Source organism: Corythoichthys intestinalis, chromosome 10 (genome assembly GCF_030265065.1).
Source record: "Corythoichthys intestinalis isolate RoL2023-P3 chromosome 10, ASM3026506v1, whole genome shotgun sequence".
Classification (NCBI taxonomy): domain Eukaryota; kingdom Metazoa; phylum Chordata; class Actinopteri; order Syngnathiformes; family Syngnathidae; genus Corythoichthys; species Corythoichthys intestinalis.
The window spans coordinates 41,361,955-41,382,288 of NC_080404.1; the positions used below are offsets into that span (position 1 = coordinate 41,361,955).

The following is a 20,334-nucleotide window of genomic DNA, read 5'->3' on the forward strand; positions in this document are numbered from 1 at the left end:
AATTTGTTCAAAGTAATTGGTATGACGCTGATGTCAAATAAAGTATTACTGGTTAATATCCTTTTCGTGTAAATATCCTATAATACATACTTAATGACATACATACATACATACATACAGTTGTGGTCAAAAGTTTACATACACTTGTGAAGAACATAATGTCATGGCTCTCTTGAATTTCCAGTTATTTCTACAACTCTGACTTTTCTCTGATAGAGTGATTGGAACAGATACTTCTTTGTCACAAAAAACATTCATGAAGTTTGGTTCTTTTATTACTTTATTATGGGTGAACAGAAAAAAGTGATCAAATCTGCTGGGTCAAAAATATACATACAGCAGCGCTAATATTTGGTAACATGCCCCTTGGCCATTTTCACTTCAATTAGGCGCTTTTGGTAGCCATCCACAAGCTTCTGGCAAGCTTCTGGTTGAATCTTTGACCTCTCCTCTTGACAGAATTGGTGCAAATCAGTTACATTTGATGGCTTTCTGACATGGACTTGTTTCTTCTAAACTCCTTGCTCTTTCTTTTATTAGGGGCTTGTCCTAACACAGAAAGGTGCCGCCCTAAAGGGAGGGGGAAAGCAAGCTGGAGACACCCATGTGATTTTGATTGGCTATGTGTGAGCATGTAGGCGGAACTAACTAAATACACGTGTGTAAGCAAAGGCACTTAGATAAAGTGGTCAGAATGACCCAGACACTTCAGTTATGCAACGCTGCGGCCATGGAAGATGTCCTCGAATGGAAGATGTCCTCGAAAGTCTAGACGAAAGTCTAGACGTAAGATGCTGAAGATGTCCCAGAAGGTCTAGTTACGCAATGTTGCGGCCATGAAGCAAGGCAGTTGTCACCCCAACCCTCTTTAACACTTTATAACACTTAAACATTATACTACAACCTAGTATAGCAGGCAATAATCATTTACTGGTTATATCAATAAGAAAAAATATGGCAGTATGTATTATGTATATTAGGTATATATGAGCACAAGCAAATATTCAATCAATCAAGTAAATATTCAATCAACCCTCGATAATTAACTCAACAATTTACAACTCATGTATTTAGACCATACAGTCCTTGTTTCTCATTTAGAGCACTTTTCATAAGGAATCCGTGGTAACGCTCTACAATGGTTTAAATCGTACCTTGAACATAGGCTGTGCTCAGTAGTGATTTGGGAATTTTCCCTCTCACAAACATCTCCTGCGGGGTTCCACAAGGCTCTATTTTAGGGCCTGTTCTGTTTGCAATTTTTCTGCTACCTTTAGTATCAATTTTGAATGAAAATCAGTTTTTGTATGTGTTATAGAAATAACTGTGCTAAAAGTTTTCTTTGCATTTCAGTCGTTTAAGAGGTTTGACACCCCCCCCAAAAAAAAATTTCTGGCTCCATGGCCACCTTCACGTCGGAGTTCCGGCAAGAAATTCTAGCCACTTTCATGTATGACGCTAAACAAAACAAGTTGAAAGCTTACGGTAGTACTTTGGGTGTCAAATTCGGCTCATGTTGGGCATTCTGGCAGTGGGGTGATTGATCTTTTGCCATTGCTGCCCCCCGAAAGCCCCTTTTTTTAGACACTCCTTTTATCCAGACTAGGGTAGCCTGGTTTTATATCTTAAGCATTTTAATGCTTTCGGATTTTATGTTTTATTTGCTGTTTTGACTGTTATCGCGATGCGTTTTTTTGTTTTCGTTTTTTCTCAATTTTGTTGTGTATGGGGCGCCGTTTGTAAAGCAGCACATGCTCAGAATAACGACAACATTTTCACACATTTAGCGCCACACAGTGTTTAAAACGTGGTGTGAAATTTTTAGTCACTTTTTTTTGCACATTTACAACACTATTTAGCAACTTAAATATTTATTTTTGAATAAGAAGTTTTGGACCTGATTGTTTAAATGCAGAACTAAATATTTAATTTAGGGCTGTCAAACAATTAAAAATTTTAATCGAGTTAATTACAGCTTAAAAATTAATTAATCGTAATTAATCGCAATTCAAACCATCTATAAAATATGCCATATTTTTCTGTAAATTATTGTTGGAATGGAAAGATAAGACACAAGACGGATATATACATTCAACATACGGTACATAAGTACTGTATGTTTATTATAACAATAAATCAACAAGATGGCATTAACATTATTAATATTCTCTTAAAGCGATCCATGGATAGATAGACTTGTAGTTCTTAAAAGATAAATGTTAGAACAAGTTATGGAAATTTTATATTAAAACCCCTCTTAATGTTTTCATTTGATTAAAATTTGTAAAATTTTCAATCAAAAAATAAACTAGTAGCTCGCCATTGTTGATGTCAATAATTACACCATGCTCACTCATGGTACTAACCCATAAAATCAGTTGAACCCAAGCGCCAGCAGAGGGCGCCAAACACCAAAAAACAAGTAACAAGCGGACATTACACTATACTGTCATTTTAATCTGTTTGAGCGGGGCATGTGCGTTAATTGCGTCAAATATTTCAACGTGATTAATTTTAAAAATTAATTACCGCCCGTTAACGCGATATTTTTGACAGCCCTAATTTAATTTAAATTTTAAATTTATACCCTATAGCCGAGTTACTAAATCTGGAAACTGTTGGAACTAAATATTTAGCTTAATATGCAAATTCACATGACCGGAGAGCGGAAGTAACAAAATAAAAGCTGGTGGAGCAGCTCAGACTGTCTGTTTATGTTGCATGAAAAGGAATAAAACCTACTCAATGGTGGCAGTCTGCTCTTGGACATGACTCGTTGTGATAATAACAATATAAAGGTAAAATACATATTTAGGAGAAACTATTTAAAGAGTATTTTGTGTGCTCCATCTTTAATTTCGTTACTTCCTGTCTCCATTCATGTGAATTTGCGTATTGAGCTAAATATTTAGTTCCGACTAGGGTTGTTCCGATCATGTTTTTTTGCTCCCGATCTGATCCCGATCGTTTTAGTTTGAGTATCTGCCGATCCCGATATTTCCCGATCCGATTGCTTTTTTTTTTTGCTCCCGATTCAATTCCAATCATTCCTGATCATTTTTCCCGATCATATACATTTTGGCAATGCATGAAGGAAAAAATGAATAAAACTCGGACGAATATATACATTCAACCTACAGTACATAAGTACTGTATTTGTTTATTACGACAATAAATCCTCAAGATGGCATTTACATTATTAACATTCTGTGAGAGGGATCTAAATATTGCCATGTAGTGTATTTCTTGAGCTTTCAGTAAATGATACTGTAGCCATGCCCAAATGCATGATGGGAAGTGGAACCATGACTGTGCATAGAGCTACCAATTGATATATCTTCTCTGCGTTGGGAAATAACATAAGGTGTTAAGAAAAAGATGTATAGCTACCTTGCTTCCCCACATTGCTTCCCATTATATTTCTAATCGTAGGGAGAGGGATTGTAAGGCTTTAGCCAATTAAAAAAAGGCTCCAAAGGCTGCCAAAATTCACTCTACTCATTTTACACTGCCTTTTATCCCTCTATATATGTAAACCTGCGCCATTACAGATTGAGCGTGACAATGCGTGAGTGGGTTGTGCAGCACATGCATCAATAGCGTTAAATATTTTAACGTGATACATTTTTAAAAAATTAATTACTGCCGTTCTCGGGATAAATTTGATAACCCTACCTTAAGCCTAAACTAAAGACTCTGGATGAGTAACATATTATGTCTGTAACGTTAAATACAATTAGAAAACGATTTAATCAAAAAAATATATATATATATTAAAAAAAAAGGCATGACCGATATTTTTTTGCCGATTCCGATACTTTGAAAATGACGTGATCGGACTCGATCGATCGGCATCATCTCTAGTTCCGACTGTTTACTGATTTAACATTTAGGATATAGGATATAAGTTTAAGATTTAAATTATTTAGTTCTAGATTTAAACAGTCAGGTCCAAAACTTATTTAAAAATAAATATAAGTTGCTAAATAATGTTGTAAATGTGCAAAAAAAAAAAAGTGACTAAAAATTTTACACCATTTTTAACACTGCGTGGTGCTAAATGTGAGAAAATGCTTTTGTAATTTTGAGCATGTGCTGCTTTACAAACTGCGCCCCATAGTTGTATAACTATATCGTTGTCGCAAAGCACTTTGTGGACCTTTCGGGTTTTTGTAAAGGGCTATAGAAATAAATTTGAAATTTGATTAGAAAAATACATTTATTTACAGAAATATACAAAGGAGTGAATTGAGACCGAGTGCAGGGAGAGCTAAAACGTGCAAGGTTAAATCTTCCAAAGTATTGTCACATAGTGAATTCTCTGAGGGAAAAACAGCAATTTAGGAGCTTTTATTGTGATCACACCTCACACAAACTTTTGTCAAAAAAATTAAACAGTGAAACATATTCTTGTTAAATTTTGCATTTACATTTGAACCAATTCACATTCCTAAATGTCACCAGTATTTGGATGGAGGCTGAGTGAAAATACAGAGTCCCATTACAACATTCGCACGTGTCTCCACAGTGACAAATACTTAGAAATGGCATGATCATGTGACACCCCAAAATTTTTAATCAAAATCGTATCCTCGCTTATGTTCCCTACGGGAGCATGTGTCGCATGTTGACATCCGACTGTACGATCCGTAATTTTTATAAGTTTTGATTGCTTTTTACGAGGCTCCCAAACAATCAAGGAGAAGGTTGCCAAGATGTTTGCTCACGTTGTTTTGGAACCAGCTTGAGGAAGAAACACACAAAGGAAGATTCCTGGCAGGTACGTCATGTCATGCTTCCTGGTTGTTAGACATCCAGTTCTTAACATTTATTTTCTATCTCAAACACTAGCAAAAGAAACTTTTCAGGTAAATGATATAAAACAGTCTACTTATACCAGCCTTGCATTTCCTCACCTTAAAATACAACAAGTGTTCATGTGTACACTTTCTGGTGCGTTTATCCATTTTCAGAAGTGGCGTATCATAGGTTTAAAAACATTATTTTGGCAGTCCGGTGGGATCGTGAGACTGACGCTAATTCCCTCTTGCGGGGTTGTCAGGCTTCCTCCTGCTCAGGAAAGTTGAGGATCTTGCGGTGAGCTTGCCGCATGTACTGCTGCTGTTTGAAGTACACTTTGAACGACCCCTTGATGGCCACAAAGGCGATTCCTCCCTGAGAAGGAATGGATATTTACATCATTATGGAATTTTACGCCAGGTTTGCAAACGTTTGAGTTGCGGAATTATGTGCGCACCAGGATGGTCCTCTGCAAGTTGGAGTTGACACTGCTGAACATGAGCTTCCCCACGGTAGTCGCGATGGTGGGGAACACCAGAGCGCCACACAGGATGCGGGTGGCCGAGACGTGATCGGCCAAGGGGCTGGCCTCAGCAGGTATGCGGGGGACCGGGCAGCCGATCCCTAGGGAGAAGAAGCGCGCAGTGGAAAAGTAAGCTTACAGTGGTATGAAAAATGTATATGAACCTTTTGGATTTTTTCACATTTCTGCATAAAATGTAAAAAAAATCAAATGTGATCTGACAATCATCAAAATCACACAGATGAAAAAACAGTCTGCTTTAACCCTTAGATGCATAAGTGGGTCAAAAATGACCCGGTGAGGTTGTTTTCTTGATATATCTTCGGAATGAATAATTGTTATCAATTCATATTTCAGGTATTCCTCAAAAAACATGTTTTTTTATATAATGCCAATCAAATTTTTGATGAACTTTTTATACATTTCAAGAAATTGTCATTTTTGTATTACTACCCTAAGCTTCCACAAGTGGGTCAAAAATGACCCACATGCATTTCCTATGGAATCCAATGGGAATTTTTCATTCTTATCAACTTTAACTGTCAGGAATAAATTTACCGTGGACCACACATACTAGGTATGTAAAAAGTGACATCCTTGAAGATTATTTTACACAGCAGGAGCTGATATGTGTACTGTATTATGTCCATATAGTATTTTGTGTGTGTCTTTCATGACTCTTTTAATAATTATTTATCAACAAATTAACCTACTTCATAACTAGCTAAGGCTAGGTTCATACCACAGGTCCTAATGCACAATTCCGATTTTTTGGTCATATCTTTTTTTGCGTACTCGTTCAGACTGCCTTTGTCCATTGAGCCTGTTCAAGTATCACACATGCGCTCCTATTCGCAGTCCGAGATGCGCTGAGCAAACTGGCCCGCACGCACAGGAGCATTGTCAGGCTTATTATCCTCAACCCATTTTATTTTTTATGACTGTTGTCAAGCCCGCTCCTTCCCCAAAAGCCGCGTTCAAGCTAATGCACAGCTGCACCGCTACCGTAGCACCCTGACTCTCTTGCTCTTTGCTGATGTTAATTGCTGCATGAAATCCAATTTGGGGGACTTGACAGTTCGGACCGCAGCCACATTCTGGAAAAATGTGGCCCGGATGGGATTTTAACCACATACGAAAGTGACCTGAATCGAATTTGAAATGGTCTACTTTAATGCGACTTTTCCCGTTCAGTCGAGTCTGAAAAACACGAAAAAATCTGGGGTTGGACTCAAGTGTCCGAAATTTCTGATGATGAGGACCCAGACTATTGTCCAGGTGGCAGTGGCAGTTGTCCACCTGGAAACCCAACTGAACAGGCTCAGTCTGACTCATAATATTCCACTTATGTGTCCTCTGAAGAAGAAAGTGTCCAAATCATGGCCAACAGAATGAGTCGGTAGGGCTCTTACTAGAGCGAATTACCTCCCACCCAGGGCAGAACACAGAGCCACAATATCCTCTGAAATCGGTCAGTGCCTCCACAAGGGCTTAGCACCGCTGTCTCACCAAAAAGATGCATGGGAGCTCTTCATCTTTGATAATAAAATACAAGGAAGGATAACGTCTATTGCTGTTTTTTTCTTCTTTTTCAAAAAATGTTAATTGAATCATAAAGATATTTCAAACGTGAAATCAAAATGGCATAAAAACACATTGGTTCTAATATGTGTCATTTCTGACCCACTTATGGAAGAGTGTAGGGTCCAGTAACTTGTGCATCTAAGGCAGTGCTTCTCAATTATTTTCTGTTATGCCCCCCCCCAGGAAGACGTAGCCATTCCGCGCCCCCCAACTCTCTGCCGCCACTGTAAATACACTGTAGTATCATTTATATACAACATTCTTATTATTATAAGTACACCTCTGCATAACATTGTGTTCATCCATACTGTAAAAATACACTCGATTAATTTTTTGAACGTTTGATACTGAAAAATAAAGAATAATAAATTCAAATTGATTAGCATATTAACTCACGAGGACAATATGCCAATTAGACCGAAAAAATGAAAATTAATAGAACAAAAACGACAGTTTCATTGGCAAGGGGAACAGTTTTTATTTTTGCTGCAGGCAGTATCAGCTCCTTTGCTATGGTGTGGGGTTATTTTGCACTGAGCAACTTGGTATGCCACCTTATATGATGCTGACAGTGCTTGCTGGTTTACTGATTTAACACTGACAAAGCGGGAGGATTGCTAGCAATATTCGGCACATTTTCGCTGAAAAAAATAATTTCTGCTGTACGCTGCGAACATTACAACTGTACTAAAAGTCAAAGCCAAATGCTGCATACGCTTCGTCATTTTTCCTTGTCTTTGCATTTCATATGTCCAGTGCTCTTTGCTGTGTGCTCTTGTTTGGTTCAAAAATATTGCGCACACGCTAAAAATGAAGGTGGAACTGCCACCCACTGAGTGGATGTGCAATTACACTTTATTCTAGTACGGCAAAAAGTATGTTCCCCAAAGTCACATACGCCACCCCCGGCATCGCTCTGCGCCCCCCTGGGGGGGGGGGGGGGGGGGGCGCCCCACTATTTGAGAAGTACTGATCTAAGGGTTAACTAGAACCACCCAAAACATATAGGTTTTCGTATTTTAATGAGGATAGTATGCAAATAATGACAAAAGGGGGAAAATAAGTAAGTGAACCATCACATTTAATATTTTGTGGCCCCCCTTTGGCAGCAATAACTTCAACCAGACGCTTCCTGTAGCTGCAGATCAGTCTGGCACATCGATCAGGACTAATTTTGGCCCATTCGTCTCTACAAAACTGCTGTAGTTCAGTCGGATTCCTGGGATGCCTGGCATGAATCGCTGTCTTTAGGTCATGCCACAGCATCTCAGTGTGGTTCAAGTCTGGACTTGGCCAATCCAGAAGTGTATTTTATTCTTCTGAAACCATTAAGAAGTTGATTTACTTCTGTTTTTTGGATCATTGTCTTCTTGCAGCATCCATCCTCTTTTTATCTTCAACTGTCTCACAGACGGCCTCAGGTTTTCCTGCAAAACATCCTGATAAACTTTTGAATTCAGTCTTCCATTAATGATTGCAAGTTGTCCAGGTCCTGAGGCAGCAAACAGCCCCAAATCGTGATGCACCCTCCACCATGCTTCATGGTGGAAATTAGGTGTTGATGTTGGTGAGCTGTTCCATTTTTCCTCCACACATATTGTTACTCCCAAACAATTCAACTTTCATCAGTCCACAAAATATTTTGCCAAAACCTTTGCAGCGTCCAAGTGCCTTTTTTCGAACATTAAACGAGCAACAATGATTTTTTTTTTAAGACGGCAGTGGCTTCCTCCATATAGTCCTCCCATGAACACCATTCTTGGCCTTAGTTTTACATATTGTTGACGTGTGCACAGAAATATTGGACTGTGCCAGTGATTTCTGTAAGTCTTTAGCAGACACTCTAGGGTTGTTTTTTCCTCTCTAAGTATTCTGCGCTGAACTCTTGGCATCATCTATGGTGGACGGCCAATCCTTCGGTGGGAAGCAACAGTGCCAAACTATTTATTTGCAGACAACTTCTCTGACTGTCGATTGATGAACATCCAGGCTTTTAGAGATGAATTTGTATCCTTTCCCAGCTTTATACAAATCAACAATCCTTGATCGCAGGTCTTCAGACAGCTCTTTTGACCGAGCCAGTATGCACATCAGACAATGCTTCTCATCAAGACATTTCTTACCGGATGTGTGTTTTATAGTGGCCAGGGCAGCTTTAAACCACTCATCAGTGAGTGGGCATACACCTGACTTAAAATGTTTGGTAAAAGATGGTTTCTATTAGTGCTGCAACGATTAACTCGAGTATTTGATTCGAAATAAATATTCAAATTAAATTTTGTTGCTTCGAGTATTCGTTTAATTAAAGTGGCGTTGTAATGGTTTATTTTGAAAGTCTTTGCATTTAGTTTTATTTAGGGCTGTCAAAATTATCGCGTTAACGCGGGGTAATTAATTTTTTTAATTAATCACGTTAAAATATTTGACGCAATTAACGCACATGTCCCGCTCAGACAGTATTCTGCCTTTTGTAAGTTTTACAGCAAGATTTTTATTGCTGTCTGCCAGCGAACTCTTGTGGTCGCTTTGTGACATGGTTTATTGCTTTCTTGCCAGTTCAATATGGCTGCACGTCTCGGGCTGACGCCTACGTTGTAATGTTGTGCTCATATGATCCTTGGACAAGATTTGTCCGTAAGTATGGTTGTTGTAAAGAATGTACATATTATGCTAGTAAGCGAAATGTTACATTTTTTGTATGAGACGCTTTTTGTTTATGTTTAGTTAACCTGTATAGCGTGCTAAGCTAACGTTGTTGCTAATGCAATGCTTGTGTACTTTTTTTTCTGTAGTTTCGCTACGGTCTAAAAAGGACAGTGGTTTGAGGCCATTTTATTAATAAATCAGATGAAAAAGGAAGTCTGATTATTAAGGCGTCGTTCACTAGCTGTCTAGCTTTGGAAAAAGTAGACGCTTCGGAGTGAGGACAGCATAGACAGATTTAAATGACAATAGAGTGAAATGCCCACTACAGTCCTTATGTACCATATGTTGAATGTATATATCCATCTTGTGTCTTATCTTTCCATTCCAACAAATTATTTTACAGAATATATAAATATAATTTACAGAAAAATATGGCATATTTTATAGATGGTTTGAATTGCGATTATTTGCGATTAATTACGATTAATTCATTTTTAAGCTGTAATTAACTCGATTAAAAATTTTAATTGTTTGACAGCCCTAGTTTTATGACCACCTGAAAAATGTTTTTGAAATTTTTTTGGGAGAAGTCATCTTTAAAGCTCCTTGGTTGTATGTAAAAATTTGCTTGTTGTTGTGTTGTTTTTTTTCTTCCCTCATTTTCCTATTTGTGATGGTCTGCTATTGGGATGTTTTTATCTCTGCTGCTCCTAATTGATCTGCCCTTTGACCCCAATCAGGTGAAGAGAGTTCACCTGGATATGCTGAACTTACAACCGTTCACTAGTTTTAAGAGGTGGTCTGAGCAGAGTCATTGTTTGTCTTGATGAAGGCCTGCAAGGCCGAAACATGTTGGCATTTTTTAATTTATACAAAGCCATGACTGAATAAAGACTTTTTATTTTTGTACTTGTTGAGTGCCTCGGTTTTTTGAATTATTAGCTTTTTTGATCCCCACACCGAAGAGCACCAGAGGTATACTTTGTACACCCAGCAGCACTCCAAGCACCTCGTCATACATTTAGTTTTATTGATTAGGGTTGGTACACTGCCCTGTGGTATGTCTCTTTTCACATGGCTGAATCCAACTGCTCCCTGTTAAGACCAACGTAAGCGAAGTTTTTGTTTGCGCTAATGTTTTTTAATACACTCATAATTTAGTTTATAGCTATATTTAGCTGTTTTTTTGTGGGAATATGTGTCTGGACCATTTGTTAAGAGCGTTGTAAAAAAAACAAAAAAACATTAGCATTTTATAGCACTTAAGCTAGCGGACTTGTTCTATGTAAGTTAGCCAATTGTTCTTTTGTTGCACAAAGATTCTCATTTAAAAAAAAAAACAATACTGTTTGAGGCTCACCTCATGTGTTTTAATTTTTTATGTTACTTATCCGATTACTCGATTATTCGAACTAACAAGTCCATCGATTAATCGACTACTAAAATATTCGATAGCTGCAGCCCAAGTTTCAATTGCTCTTTAAGTCTCCTTAGGCAGAGGGTTCGCTTACTTATGTTTTCCCCCTTCTGTCATTGTTTGCATGCTATCTTCATTAAAATATGAAAACCTATAAATGTTTTGGAGGTTTAAGTTAAAGCAGACACTGTAATTTCATTTTTGTGATTTTCACAAAGATCAGATCACATTTGATGGTGACTTTACGCAGATATGGGAGAAATTCCAAAAGGTTCAGATACTTTATCATACCACTGTACATGTGTTCGGAACTGAAAAGGAACATTTAAAAAAACGCAAGTGCGGACCGGGAAAGATGCTGTTGAGGATTTGTAGTTTGTTGGAGTATTTCCTCCACAGACGCAGGACGTAATCCTCCCAGCGGATCATCTTGCCGAGGATCAGCATGACGGGGATGGTGGGCAGGCCGATGAGAAGGAAAAGCGGGTCGGCCCGCTCAATAACATCGAGGCCTTCCTTGTGGCCCACTAGCTGCATGCAGGACATAACAAACAACCCCATTCACCAAACCGCCATTTCACTTCATTTTTAGAATCTATTAATAAGTACAAGTTGCTTTCATAGTTGAAACAGAAGTCGCGTGGACGCCAATGGTCAGACCTGCATGACGGTGATGGCGCCGTATGTGACAGCAGTCCAGTATATAGAGCCCACCATGATGCCTGCGGCCGCGAAAGGTCCGGCCTTTGATATGAGTCGGTCGGCCAAGTCCAGTACGTAGACCACGGGACCTTAAAGAGAGAAACAGCAAAACTCTCTGCTTTGACTTTGTATCACAAAAGGTTATCGTAATGCTCCTGCCAAGAATCGAGATATCCTTTTAAAAAGGTGTCAATGTCTTAAAAATAAATAAATAAAAAGGAACCAACAAGTTGCTACCAAAATCTGCCACCATAATAGTGTCTCAGTTAACTCTAAGGCAGCATTGATGGTACACGACGCCCAATCCATTTAGACTGGGGGTTTTCAGGGCATTTACAGGTCACTTGCGGTTCATTTCTGGCCATTTATATGTCATTTCCTGTTGAGTTTGAATCACTGCCTTTTTATTTGGGTGATTCCCAGGTAATTTCCTGTTCTGTAACTCAAAATAAACAGCCAAACAATAAAATACCCCAAAATCAACAGGAAGTAACTGAACATCAACAGGTAAATGACATTCAATGGCCCAAAATTACCTCATTGCCTGGCACTGGCTGCCACTGACAGCCATAGACGTTCAATCCATTTGAAGTGCGAGAGATAGCAGCGAATGACCCTCCCACTTCAAATGGATTGGACGTCTACTAGTGATAAACTCATTCCAATTCACAGCAGAAGCTTGTTTTTCTGTTTATTAGTTGTTTGTAGAATATCCTAGAGTGATATCCTGACCAATGTATCGATAATCGTTGTATCGCCATATCGTCAGATCGTTATCGTGAGCTTAAACGCACCTTAAAGTGCATGTGACACGAAAAAGCATGTTTATTTCATAATACACGCGGTATTTTATGCTCCTGAATGATATGGACCGCCTGGATGTGTGTGAAAGCGATCACTATATTTATTTAGTTTTTTGAATCCCGCGCCATGAAAATGAGTGACTTCCGGCTTCGGTCTTGCATTGAGGATGAGGGCACTGTGACGTGTACGGTAGAAGGCATCCTCTTCACTATACAGCGTACTGTTGTGTATGAGGACGAAGGATTCAGCCGATTTTGCGGATTAATACGTTTATTTTTCGCATCACGCCAGCCAAACGGCTGCAGAAAAATCACTCTGTATGAGGGAGAAGCGTATGCGCCTTTTTGGAGTTTCAAAAGGTTCCCATTCACCGTGGATATTGGCCAAAACAAGCCCGACTACTGTGGGACCATCGGACTTATGAGGAAGTGAGTAAACATCTTGTTTAGTATTATGTCAAATATTAATACAGCTATTACAAAGTAAACACAACAAACTTTCTTTAAATAAAGGACTACTTACATTTGATCATTGATAGGCATGTAAAAAGCTCTCCTCATGCACATTAGCAGCACGTTAGCTGCACACAACAATTGCAGCCACCCTCCTCCGGGGAACGAACTGTAAATTGCTCTCCGCCGGGCGGTTTGCCGATCCACAAAGACAATCGACAACCCAGTCGTCATGCCAAATAATCCGGGCTAGTTATGAGTGATTTTCCGCTTCGAAGACTTTGAAACATCTCTCGGTTCGGGTTAGCATGTCGGCTAGCTGTCACGCCTTTTGGTTTGTTTACATTCTCCGAAGCCGGGGAAGGGAAAGGACATATGTCCGATTTAGGTGTCTTAAATATCGTTCGGGAGGTGCGACAGTAAGGGTAAAGTCGACAGTTTTGACCATTATGGAGTAATTTTGCCATGTCGTCCTGAATAAATGCATTTTTATTATTTCATATTCCATTTAGCACAAGACTGGTATTTGTCATGACCATGCCATTTATTTAGCAATTGGGGAAAATACTTGGATAAAAAGAATATCCTGTAAAAATATTGGAGTAGAGAGACTGAAACAATGACGTTTTGCGGCTCTTCGTCGCGTTTTCCTCGTTCTGAATAATTCCCCCTCAATGGGCTGAATAGTAAAACCGATGAGCCCAGTCTCCCGCTGATGTCATCCAACTGTTGGGGACACTAAAGTCCTATAATGGTAGGCGTAGCTAACCGGCAGATTAAAAGACTAATTTCTTGTCATCTGCGCTTTGGTAAATTGTTGTATATAGTCGAATCGTCTCAAAATATGATTCTAATTCACATAATAATGCCATTTAAGACTTTTTTTCTCCTGTCGTATGCTCTTTAAACTTAAGTGCGGACAGGTATAAACATAGTCGGCAAAATACCCCTGAGAAAATTATCTGTCCTAGTGAGGACATACAGTTGCCTAAGCTAGCGCGAGTCAATGAATAGTCTCTATTGCCATTGTCAGCAACAAAATGAACACCGTGAACAACAAAATTTGACGTGACACTCCAGTATAAACATATGTATTTAATTAAAAGAGAATAAAATGGGAAAATATATACTTTAGGGCTATAAGTGAGTAATTACAGCTTGCTTAGACTAAAATATGTGCAACACATAAAATTGTGCAACACCGTCCTAAGTTAGCAGTGCCATTTGTGCAACAATAAGAATAAAATATGAATTTTTTTTTTTTTTAATACTTAAAAAAGTGGTCCGAGTATTGTGCAGGTTCATGGTTTAGTACAGGTTACATTCACCAATTGAAAAGTGTTTATAGGGAGTTCATAGTATTTTTGTGTTTATTTACGTGCTTGCTAGCATGCCAATAAAAAACAACAGGATGAGAATCACTGAAAATCAGCCGGAACAATTGTCGGCGCAGATATTTGGAAATATGCCGTATATCGGTATCGGCCTTTTTTTTTTTTTCTCAAATTGACTGGCTGATATGAAGAATTCCATTTAAAACAGGGTTACTTCGGCTCAGATGCAGCCGCGCCCCTTTCCTGTCTGCTGTCTCCTGTACTAGTATTCACGCCGTCTTCTGATTGGTTAAATGGTAATAGTAAATGGAGTTACACTCTTATTGTGCCTTTCCACCTTTTTAAGGCCCACGAAGCGCTTCACACTCAATCCTCATCTACCTACTGTTGACACAGCAGCAGGAGCTACGTGGGGTTTAGCATCTTGCTCAAGGATACTTAGACGAGGAAATCAGGGCTTTCTTTTCAGTGGAAAATTTTCAGAGAGCTATTTATTTAACCTTTTATTCAACTACATAAGGATCTGAGTATGAAATTCAGGCACTTCTGGAGCTATTATTTTCTTTTTGTGTGTTTCAATAAACATGCTTTAGAAAGGACAACGACCAACAAAGCAAGTGAGCTAAAAATTGGGACAATAATTGGAAAATATGGAAAGAAAATATCCAGAGTGATTTTTTATGGGGGAGGGGAGGGGGAGCAGATCGCCCAGCCTTATTCACAGCATTGCACAATAAAGAATATTAAAAGGATCCACAGATAGAAAGACTTGTAAAATGTTATTATGAGTTAAAATAATTTGATATTGAAATCCCTCTTGATGTTTTCGTTTTTATACAATTTGTAAAATTAGTTGAACTAGTAGGTCGCCATTGTTGTTGACGACTCAATGCACTCTGGGCGGTGATGTCACTTGGTTACAATGCCAGGCTTCCAGAGTATGACTCACGCGACATAAACATGTCATCTGTCAAGCCTTTAAATGTGAACTCAAGAGGAACATTAATGAGCACGACAGCACTGTCGATATTTCACAAAACGAGCAACAGAAGCAAAATGAACAGGAAAGACGGGTTGAGACGGACCAGAGTAGAAAAAAAAAAAACGGTGTTCTGCCAAAATGTGCTACAAAACATTTTAGCGAAATGTCCTAAAAGAGGCGAATTTGACACCTAAAATACTACCGTGCGCTTTCAGCTTGTTTTGTTTAGATGCACAGATACAGACAGAACATACTAAAGATGATTTAAAGTGATCCTCTAACTTAAATACATGTAGCCTCTAATAAACCACAATTGTTCTCTTGTACTAAAATATGTTGTCAGAAACACATAAAATTTCAAATCAATGGCAATATTTTATGATATTTAGTACATATTTTGACCGTTAGTTGGCGCCATGGTTTGCGGGCTCGCAGTGATGACGTCATTGGGATCTTTCCAAATGTGTAACGTGTTCAACAATTGCTTATTGCTGCCTAAACTCGCGAAGTAAAATGCCACGATGTGCTGCTTTTGGATGCAATTTCCAGTCAAATGGAAACAAGGGGAGCGAAGTGAGTAGTCAAGGTGGAATTATTATTTTTAGTAAATAAATGTGCATAAGTGGAAGCTTCGCCCCCTTTTGGTCCCTGTATGCACGTATCCTACCCACCACACGTTACAACTGGCGCCCGAACATTTTTCCTGGATCCTCAGTCAAGTAAGGGATCCGTCTATTTTCTGGATCCGACGCTCCCACCGCATCTGCAATGTTGGCTTCGGATCTGTCCATTTTTTTGAGTCGTCGGTCCCACACCGGCTTTTCGTATCAGTCTATTTTGTGGAATCGACGGCCTGATCGCGACTGCGACAGTGCCATGGGATCGGTCCAATTCCTGGATCTTCGAACTGAGTAAAAACGTGGATGTTGTTTGGATTACTATTGCTATCTTTTTTGTTGACTATTCTTCGTGGGAGTTTTCCCCAAATCATACTAAATAATTAAAGCACGGTGTCACGCTACAGTGATGACAGTGACTCTGACGTGGACCTTACAACAATGTTGGAGTTTGTCAGGTCACGAGTGTTTGCGTACTGCTGAGCTCCCGAGTGAAGAGTGGTCAAGGTGGAAATATTATTTTTTGTGAATAAACGTGCATAAGTGGAAGCTTCTCCCCTTTTTGGTACTTTTATACACGTATCCTAGCTACCACACGTTACAATGTGCAAGACATGGATTACACAAGGTGTGCTCTTTGGCCTGTACTGTATGTAAAGCACACGACAGCTCTGGATGCTAACAATCTACATAATTATATTGGGATAAGTTTGAAAACGCAATATGCTTACCTTGAATATCTGCTAATTAAACCGGAGTTCCGAACGGCATACACTCTCGCTCCCAACCGGAGTTCCCAACAGCACTCTCTCGCTCTGTTGCCATTGCCATCACTTGCAGCGAGTGCATCACCAGTTTTGCCCAACTTTGTCTTATCAGGTATTTGCTGCACGCATTTTTCCCTGAAGCTCGTCTTGTGAACGACCGGCAGTACTGTCCTGCTCTTCACTTTTCAGATCTGGTTCAAATAGGAAGGGTAGAACTGACGACATGTTGGGAACGCTAACGAGTGACACGCTGGAATTTCGGCAACGGGCCCGGTGACGTCACGCACTGCGACATAACAAGAATGGCGACCTATCACTCAAAATAATTTTACAAACTTTATTCAAACAAAAACGTTAAGAAGGGTTTTAATATCAAATTATTATAACTAGAGATGTCCCGATCGATCGGCATCCCAATTGGGTCCGATTTCGTCATTTTCAAAGTATCGGAATCGGCAAAAAAATATCGGCCATGCCTTTTTTCAATATATATATATTTTTTAATTAAATCGTTTTCTAATTGTATTTAACGTTACAGACATACTAAGTTACACTCATCCAGAGTTTTTAGTTTAGGCTTGAGGTAGGGTTATCAAATTTATCCCGATAACTGCGGTAATTAATTTTTTTAAAAATGTATCACGTTACAATATTTAACGCAATTAATGCATGCGCTGCACGACCCACTCACACATTGTCGCACTCAATCTGTAATGGCACCATTTTACCTGTATAGAGAGATAAAAGACATGTAAAATGAGTAGAGTGAATTTTGGCAGCCTTAGGAGCCTTTTTTTAATTGGCTAAAGCCTTACAATCCCTCTCCCAACGATTAAAAATATCATGGGAAGCAATGTGGGGAAGCAAGGTAGCAACTGATCTTTTTCTTAACACCTTATGTTATTTCTCAACGCAGAGAAGATATATCAACTGGTAGCACTACGCACAGTCATGGTTCCACTTCCCATCATGCATTTGGGATGGCTACAGAATCATTAACTGAAAGCTAAAGAAATTCACTAGATGGCAATATTTAGTCACAATATACAAAGTCACAAGTCTTTCTATCCGTGGATCCCTCTCACAGAAAAAATGTTAATAATGTAAATGCCATCTTGAGGATTTATTGTCATAATAAACAAAAACAATACTTATGTACTGTATGTTGAATGTATACATTCGAGTTTTATTCATTTTTTTCTTAATGCATTGCCAAAATGTACATGATCGGGAAAAATTATCGGGAATGATTGGAATTGAATCGGGAGCAAAAAAAAAAAAAGCAATCGGATCGGGAAATATTGGGATCGGCAGATACTCAAACTAAAACGATCGGGATCGGATTGGGAGCAAAAAAAAGAAACATGATCGGAACAAACCTATTTATAACTCATACTAACATTTATCTTTTAAGAATTACTTGTCTTAAAAATAGAGGATCCCTTTAAAAAAAAATACTTAAACATAGTAATATGAAATTACGGTGGTTTAAATACGCTACGTGACTAATGTAGCCAACAGTTGAACAAAACAAGAAAACACAATGCTTACAAGTATGACAGGAAAACACATGCAAAAAGTATTTGAAGTAATGAAAAGGTAATAAAAGACTTAATAAAAACACAAATAATAAGTACTTGCCGCTTTTAACTGATATGTGCATGTGTTGGAACTTGGACGTCTCGACGCGTAGAAGGAATTGCAGAAGACCGTAAAAGACCATAAAACACGGCGCCCTCCGTAGGTCAAACATGTTCTGAATATTATATTTTTAAATCAATGGCAATATTTTATGTGTTTCTAATAACATATTTTACTAAAAGAAAAAAAAATGTGGCTTATCAGAGCCTACAAGTCTGAAGTTCCTTTTAAAACATTGTGACCACTGAATTAAATATTATTCCGTTCCCATGATAGTACTCAGCTTTAACAGAAACACATCCCAGCTATTTATATTACCACTTAAGAATGACAGTGAAGGTGTAAAATTAACACGCAACATCTACATTTGCTGTCTACAAATGTGAGAAGGCGAGGAAGCCCATTAAAATATTCCAGGGTTTGAAGGATGTTAATTCTGATTTGATGGGAATTATTTTTGGCCATGAGACAGTCTTTGCCACAGAAGCAGACCAAGTGCGGTCGGGAAGTACCTGCCACTCTCTGCACAGCTGGTGAATGAGTGCCGAGAGGTACCAAATTAGGAACATTGGGGCTCTTTGAAAAAACATTACATTGAGCACACAGTAACTTTGGCATTCGGGGTGGGAAAATCTGGGTCCTTCACGATACGATATACGATACAGGGCACACGATCATGATTATATCACAATATGGCGATATTTTCAATACTTGGGTCAGGAAATATTTCCACAATATTTTACTATACAAACAAGAAACAGAAAAACAAGCTCTTTTCATCCTTTTGCTGAGAATATCACGAGCAGACATCCAATTCATTTAAACTGGGAGGGTGGCAGCGAATGAACATTCTGTCATCCCTCCAACTTTAAATGAATTGAACATCTATGGCGGTCAATGGCTACCATTGAGATACATTTTGGGGCATTTTTGGTAGAGGTGCAACAATTTAATAGGGCTGTCAAAATTATCGCGTTAATGGGCGGTAATTAATTTTTTAAATTAATCACGTTAAAATATTTGACGCAATTTAAAATGACAGCACAGTGTAATGTCCGCTTGTTACTTGTTTTTTGGTGTTTGCCGCCCTCTGCTGGCACTTGGGTCCAACTGATTTTATGGCTTTCAGCACCATCAGTGAGCATGGTGTAATTATTGACATCAACAATGGCGAGCCATTAGTTTATTTTTTGATTGAAAATTTTACAAATTTTAATAAAATGAAAATATTAAGAGGGGTTTTAATATAAAATTCCTATAACTTGTACTAACATTTATCTTTTAAGAACTACAAGTCTTTCCATCCATGGATCGCATTAAGAGAATGTTAATAATGTTAATGCCATCTTGTTGATTTATTGTTATCATAAACTAATACAGTACTTATGTACCGCATGTTGAATGTATGTATCAGTCTTGTGTCTTATCTTTCGATTCCAACAATAATTTACAGAAAAATATGGCATATTTTAGAGATGGTTTGAATTGCGATTAATTATGAATAATTAATTTTTAAGCGGTAATTAACTCGATTAAAATTTTTAATCGTTTGACAACCCTAATTTGTATTAATCGACAACTATTTTGATAACTAATTAAACGTTTAGGACCTTCTTCACCTTAAACTTGTCTAATTTCTTGAATTTATGTCATACAGATAACTTTTCAGATGCAAATATTATCAAATTTCTTTAATAAATGTTTGATAAGTCAAAGTAGGAGATGAAAAAAAATCTGCTTTTACTTAGGAAAACAAGAATTCACATTTTTGCCAATTTTCATACATCTTACTGTCTAAACTAGCTTCTTAATATGCCTGCAACAACTGCAACAACTGACCAAATCGACTAATAAATTAGTTGCCAACGAATTTGATAATCAATACAGTTGTAGACTACAGTTAAGTCAGGAAGCTATTAAAAATGTTTTTGAAGGAAATAGCCGTCCATTTTGTATTCTTTGTTCCTTACAACATGCCTAAAACAACTTCAATGTAAATTGTAAAGGTCTTCCTGTTGATTTGGGGGCAACTCTGGGTCACTTCCTGTTGATTTTGGGTTACAGA

General features: G+C 38.3%; 1 protein-coding gene across 1 annotated transcript in view; it reads right to left on the reverse strand.

Annotated features, from left to right (window-relative positions):
• Window positions 1–246: 246 nt before the first annotated feature.
• The window catches only part of marchf5 (membrane-associated ring finger (C3HC4) 5), a 48,213-nt gene continuing 28,125 nt past the window's right edge, over window positions 247–20,334 (reverse strand). The window contains exons 3-6 of the mRNA XM_057848455.1: window positions 11,631–11,761; window positions 11,318–11,501; window positions 5,258–5,424; window positions 247–5,175 (exon numbers count right to left, since the gene is read on the reverse strand). Of these exons, the coding sequence (XP_057704438.1) occupies window positions 5,059–5,175; window positions 5,258–5,424; window positions 11,318–11,501; window positions 11,631–11,761 (599 nt within the window). The 3' untranslated portion in view covers window positions 247–5,058. The remainder of the gene's footprint in view (window positions 5,176–5,257; window positions 5,425–11,317; window positions 11,502–11,630; window positions 11,762–20,334) is intronic.